The sequence below is a fragment of the Embiotoca jacksoni genome, unplaced genomic scaffold (assembly GCF_022577435.1).
Source record: "Embiotoca jacksoni isolate LCO1_2020_lvr unplaced genomic scaffold, fEmbJac1.0.p SCAF_42, whole genome shotgun sequence".
Classification (NCBI taxonomy): Eukaryota; Metazoa; Chordata; class Actinopteri; family Embiotocidae; genus Embiotoca; species Embiotoca jacksoni.
Window position 1 is genome coordinate 2,701,266 of NW_027185395.1, and position 6,743 is coordinate 2,708,008.

General features: G+C 42.4%; 1 protein-coding gene across 2 annotated transcripts in view; it reads left to right on the forward strand.

Annotated features, from left to right (window-relative positions):
• Positions 1-4,828, forward strand: part of LOC138210130 (ras-specific guanine nucleotide-releasing factor RalGPS1) — a 57,188-nt gene extending 52,360 nt beyond the window's left edge. For both annotated transcript variants that reach the window (XM_069169093.1, XM_069169094.1), the window contains one exon: positions 110-4,828. In XM_069169093.1, the coding sequence (XP_069025194.1) occupies positions 110-139 (30 nt within the window). In that variant the 3' untranslated portion in view covers positions 140-4,828. The remainder of the gene's footprint in view (positions 1-109) is intronic.
• The last annotated feature ends 1,915 nt before the right edge of the window (positions 4,829-6,743 follow it).

Genomic DNA, 6,743 nt, shown 5'->3' on the forward strand with positions numbered 1-6,743 from the left:
GATTTTCAAATCGTTGCATTTTCTTTTCATTTACATTTTACACAGCATCCCAACATTTTTGGAAACAGGTTGTAATATTTGTGCTGAATGTGTTCTTTTCTCTCAACAGATACCAGCAAACCTCATGTCATTTGAATGAGAGCAGAACCGAGCCAGCAGGACGTTGTTGTGCCAAACCCGTTTGTTTGTGAAGTACAGACTAAAAAATGATGAAACAGAAGAATTTGATGGTATCTGTCGAGATGGGAGACTCGGTGCAGAAGAAGCTGTGGATGTGTGACTGTAGAGGCAGGACACCTGCTGTCTTCCTCACCAGGACTCACTGATGAAGGACGTTGGTGAGGATGGTTTCTTTCTCCGTGCTTGCTTGTTCACTCTCATTTTTTACGCTGCTATAAACATGTGAGCGAGCTCATAGGACTTTAGCCCATGTTGGGTTGTGCTGGGGTGAAGAGATGCGTGGATGACGGTGTTGGCTGATTGACGGCTGATCAGCTCTTCAGTGATGAACAGCTTCGTTTCAACCGCTCGGTTAAAACTGAAACTGAAAGGCAACCAAGAAAAAAATGAAAGCCGACTTGTTTTGTTGTCAAATGGAGTGAAGAATTAAGTTTCTTCTGCGTTTCAACATCTTCACGAGAAGGAAAGTGGGCGGGGCACACACACCGCTCATGGACTCGGAGGCGGTGGAAAAGGTCGGGTGTTGTGAGCATGTAAAACAGGACGCCACCTGAAGGCCTCTATTCTAACTACAGATCAGCAGGACGGATGATGTCATCACCTTCAGCCCTGTGACATGCAGGACAGCTGGACTGAAAGTGTTCAAACTAAAACAGAACCGAACGGTGTGATGATGATGATGATGATGATGAAGAATCACCTGTTCACCCCTCGCTACCTCAGCTGGTAGTCCTCCTGTTGAAGCTGTTTCCTGATGTATATAACACGGTTTACAAACAGCAACAGTTCATGTTTTCTACAGAACAGATTCATGAAGCTGATAATTAATTACAGCCAGCTGGAAAAACTGCATCAACTCTTAAAAGTCAAAGAACAACAGCTGCTTTGTTTGTGAATGACGTCTGGAGGAGGTTTTCCTCACAGCCATCTCTTAGTATGTACAATACATGTCTTGCTTCTAGATTAGAGTACACGTCACCATCAGTCATCATGTCACCGAGTTCAAAGGATCCTGAAACAGAAGCGAGAGCATCGGGTCAAATGTACGACCTCTCCTCTGACCTTTGACCTCTTCATGTTAAAATACTGTGACAGACTCTTAAATAAATGAAAATATTATGAAGAGGTGATTAGAATGTGAACAGAGATAAAACATGTGAAGTTTACTTTAGCGGTACCAATGTGAGGCAGTGAAATTAAAGCACGTTATGACAAATGTTTCCAATAATGAAGTGTGTAAATACTGTATTTATTGTAAAAGAGTTTATTTTTTTGAACAATTGGCTCTCAAAGGGAAACCGTACGAAGGATCATCGCTGGTTGACGACCTGCAGCAGGAAGTTCAGAGACGCTCAAACTTATTCCTGACATCCCAGGAAGAGTCCATCAGCGTTGGTACTGTTGGGTCATCTGTTGGTTTAAAGGTCTGATTCTATCTCTGATGATTCTGTAACAGCGAAGGGTTTCAGATGTACCAGTGAGGGGAAGACGTACCGGATCAGTGCCAACAGTGGAGAGCCTGCAGTCCAGAGTTTTGCATTCTGACTGAAACAATGTGAAAAACAGGGAAAACCCATTTTGAGACTGGAAGAGATTCTCGGATGAATTAAAAGTGACAGAAACAGGTGGTTAACAGCTGATTCAAAGCATGTCGACGGTCGGACCTCCACCCAGCTGAACAACGGGTGTGAAGTGAGTCTGACATGGATCCGTTGGGACATGAGGACGGTGTGTTGAAGGTTCTGAAGCAGGAACACTTCAATGATTGAGTGATTGTAGTGAAGAAGAAGAAGTTCTCTCACATTCTCCTGTTTCAGGCTTCATATATTAATCCTGCCTCTTTCTAAATCTTTCTAAATGAGGAGTTCCTACGACACACAGAAAGAAGTTCCGTCTTCTGAAAACCAGTTCAAACCTTCCAGGACTGTTTTCTCTTTCTCTTCCTGCCAGTTTGGTCCTTTAAACCTCCTTTAAAACCTTTTTCCTTGAAACAAAACTCCTTCGGACTCGTCTCCTTGTGCATCAACGACACCCTTCAGGTTTCACTGTAGAGAAGTTCCATGTTCACAGATGGTTATTATTAAAGAAAGGTTGAAGCTATGAAAACAAGATGGAAGTAAACATTTCCCTACAGATGTCTGATGTCTCCCGGTGAGTCATTGATGAGTTCTATCAGACCAGTGGTCAAAAATATTGTAAAAGTTTGTCTTCTTCAGAACTCCTTATTTCTTGGATTTATTGTCCTGGACTGGTTTTAATGAGACTAATCATCAGGATGGTTTCTGTTTGGTTTCTTCGTAGCGGTGATGAAGCCGGTCTCAGCTGTATTTTAAATCATAGAAAATCCTGCTGCTCTTTTAGAAACTGTTGGAATTATTTCTGGTTTCCATTGATTTGTGTTGGGCAGCAACATCGTTTATCAGACTGTTGTGTCTTGTGACTGATGTGTCGTCCAGTATATCTGACCGCTGACATGTCTGTGGTGAAAGGAACCGTCAGTATAGATGTCATCCATATTGATTGAGCTCATTGAGAGACGGTTGAAGAGAACTTTATACAGGTGCATGAACCAAAACAGTTTTCTAGCATCCTGGTTGTCTCCTGCATTGCCCGTTGCACTGGTTCCTCCACTGGCGCCCCCTGCAGGTTCCAGGTCAGCCCACAACATCAAGCAGATAAAACTTTTCTTTTCCGTTGGGAACAGCGAACAAATATAAAACCTCCATGGAGTCATAATAGAGACGGTAAACAAACAACCTTGTCTGCATTCAGGCGGTGTCCGGTCAACAGTTTGACTAACTTCTCTTTTCTAATGTTGCATTATGGGAAAAATGCTTTTCAATCACAGGAGGTTTTTTTTGTGTGTGTTTTTTTTCTGTTTTTATTGCAATACCGCAAATGACCACTGGGGCAAACTGACATTAACGCTGAGAGGCAGCGCTGTATACAACCGTCAGTAATCTGTCACTCACTACTTAAACTGATCAGATCAGTCAGTCAGTAGTAATTAATCAGATATGAATAAGAGGGTTCATCGTCCTACGAACAGTGAACAATTCAGCCGGTGTGGGAAGTCATCAAAATGTGATTTATTCATCAAAATGTGATTTATTCATTAAAATGTGTTTTCCCTGCTTCCAGTGAGAGCAGGTGTGTGTGTGGTCGTAGACGTGGTTCCGATCTGAAGACCACAATGTGTGCGATATACTTCCTTTCATTTTGGGTGTAAAGATGAATAACAGACAAGAAACCTTCTACATGAAACTGTACGCCAACATTTTTTATTAAATTGTGATGCAGAGACCATTTTACATTTTAATGTCCAACATATCTCAAAAATGAATTGTTTGTGGATAAAATAAGATGAATGTAGCAAAATAAATACCTGAAAACTCAAATCTTTATCCAAAAAACATCTAAAATTGTCAAACTTCTGCAACATGGTCTTCTCAGAGATTTTAAAAGAAGAGCTACTGATGTATAAATAATTGGAAAAAATGTAAGATGTAAAATGTAATTTCCATCATCTTATTTATTATATGACTGTTATTGTTATTGTGAAATCACTGAACTCTTAACTGGAGTGTTAATATGTCTGGTGCAGATCAGGCAGTTGTTTCAGCGATAATATCAATGCTGATGGTTGTTTGAGTGACGGATCAAAACAGCACATATTCATGTGAACTGGGTTTAAAATGTTCTTTTTTTCCATGTTTTTGTTCCCAAAATGAATCTGAAGATTCAGCATGTGCCAATGAGTTCTTCCAAAGTCTGCCACCGTTAGTTTACAACTCGATAAAGATATGAGGATATCACTTCCTCCCGCTGCAGGAAACCAAAGCGCAGCAGTGATGGCGATGTGGTGACGTGACATCGAGGTCCCGCCCCCTGCTGCGCCAAAACATGAGCACGCCCCTAAAACTACACGTAAACCAGCCGCTGCCGTCGTGACGGTCTCGGACTGTTTCACCTTTTTCTAGACAAACATGATTGTTGTCTACATTTCACGACTTCTTACTTTGGTTCAGGTGGGCTGTGCGACTGGCTTCGTTTTGAGGCCGGACCTCGATACCGCGTCTCTCACTGGACCTCCCACCAGCAGGTGGCAATGCAGATATTTTGGCCTCCTTTCTGTAGAGCTGCAGTATCATGTCGTCCATGTTCATGCAGTTTCTCTTGCAAACGTTGACTCAAATCAAAATTTCTCACGTGGAATAAATCTGCCGGTCACCGGCGGCGTTTGTTTTTTCTTCGTTACACCTGATTATCCAAATACATAATATGCTCCAAACGTGGTGTGTCAGCATCGATTTGTACATTATATCAATATCTCCCTGAAGTATTTGAACAAGTATTAACTCTTCTGCTTTCTTTTAGTTGTTTTACTACTTGAAAATGACAGATCTATATATATTTGTTTTTATTCAATTCCCCTGAGGAAGTACTGATTGTCTTCTACGGGACATTGCATGTATTTTTTGTGTACAAAATTTCTAGTGATGTAACTGTGAAAAAGAAATAACCACTGGTTTGTGATTATCAGTCTGTGATTATTTTACTAAGTTATTTCTTACCATGGCATTGCTATATGTTGCTCTATTTTTCAGCTTCGGACTCTGAATTGGGAATAAAAATTTATGTACAGAAAGTTGTTGGCTTCATGTTGCTTCTGTGGTGCATCTGCACCTCTTTTCATCTTATTAATGTTAAAGACCCCCACCTGCAGGTGCAGAGGGACGAGAGATAAGAGGTGGGAACTGAAAGAAGGAAAAAGTGGAAAGTTACATCGGAACCACTTTAAGGCCAAAACATGTCGTTCTAATGATGAGATTTTAGGGTCGAAATCAATTCCAGGAGAGGAACGTTAATATTCTGCAGTGTTCTGGTGAAGTCTGGACGCAACGGGAAAACTGTAGGGTGACACAGAAAACACAGCTGTCAGCAGCCAATCACTGTTCTTTATTTATGATTTGTACTTTTTCTGGGAACACAGATTTCTTTTTACAGCAGTTGGATTTTGCCTTCGAATGCAAACGCTGTTGAAAAGGTCATAAAAACGTTTCGTCCAATATATGAAAAAAAAGTCATACTATATTATGTCGTTGAAAATATTTTTAAAAAGTCATACCAAAGCATGTCGTCAAAAATATGAAAATAGTTATGTCGTCCAAAGTGTCATAAAATACGTGGAATCAGATTCAGAATCAGAATCAGCTTTATTGGGACGGTATGTTTACACATACAAAGAATTTGACTTCAGTTATAACTTAATCTCAATGTATAAACACAGAAACTGACATAAATACACCCCGAAACATAAACAGACATATATAGTTAAAAGACAAATATACATTCATACAGCTAAAGACGAATTCGCAGCTAGAAATAGTTCAATTATGCACATTGTGCTTAGTGCAAATGATGATGTAATAGTGCATATTGGTGCTGAAATAGTGTTATTACACAGCGTTTGACACCATGTGACTTGTATTAATCCTTCATCAGGTCTGTAGGTAGAAAGTTTTTATTATCGATGGTTTGGCGAACGGTGTTCTGTCGACCCTTTCAGAGGGCAGGTTGGCACTGAGGATGTTCTCTGCTCAAAAAAATAAAGGGAACACTTAAACAACACAATGTAACTCCAAGTCAATCCCACTTCTGGGAAATCAACGTGTCCAGTTAGGATCAACACTGATTGTGAATCAGTTTCACCTGCTGTTGTACAAATGGAACAGACAACAGGTGGAAATGAAGCAATTATCAAGACAACCTCTATAAAGGAATGGTTCTGCAGGTGGTGACCACAGACCGTTTCTCTGTCCTCGTCCTTTCTGGATGATTTTTGGTCACTTTTGCATTTTGCCAGTGTCCTCACCACTAGAGGTAGCATGAGGTGTCTCCAACCCACAGAAGTTGTTCAGGTAGTGCAGCTCATCCAGGATGACACATCAATGCATGCTGTGGCAAGAAGGTTTGCTGTGTCTGTCAGCACAGTGTCAAGAGGACGGAGGAGATACCGGGAGACGGGCCGGTCCACCAGGAGACGTGGAGGGGGCCGTAGGAGGACAACAACCCAGCAGCGGGACCACTATCTGCTCCTTTGTGCGAGGAGGAACAGGAGGAGCGCTGCCAGAGCCCTACAAAATGACCTCCAGCAGGCCACTAATGTGCATGTTTCTGCTCAAACTGTCAGCAACAGATTCCATGAGGGTGGTACGAGGGCCCGACGTCCACAAGTGGGGTCTGTGCTTACAGCCCAACACCGTGCGGGGCGATCGGACTTTGCCAGAGAACACCAAGAATGGCAGCTTCTCCATCGGCGCCCTGTGGTCTTCACGGACGAGAGCAGGTTCACACTGAACACATGTGACAGACATGACGGAGTCTGGAGACGCCGTGGAGAACGTTCTGCTGCCTGCAACGTCCTCCAGCATGACCGGTTTGGCGGCGGGTCAGCGACGGTCTGGGGAGACGTTTCTTCGGAGGGCCGCACAGCCCTCCATGTGCTAGCCAGAGGTACCCTGACTGCCATTAGGTCCTGGGATGAGATCCTCAGACCCATT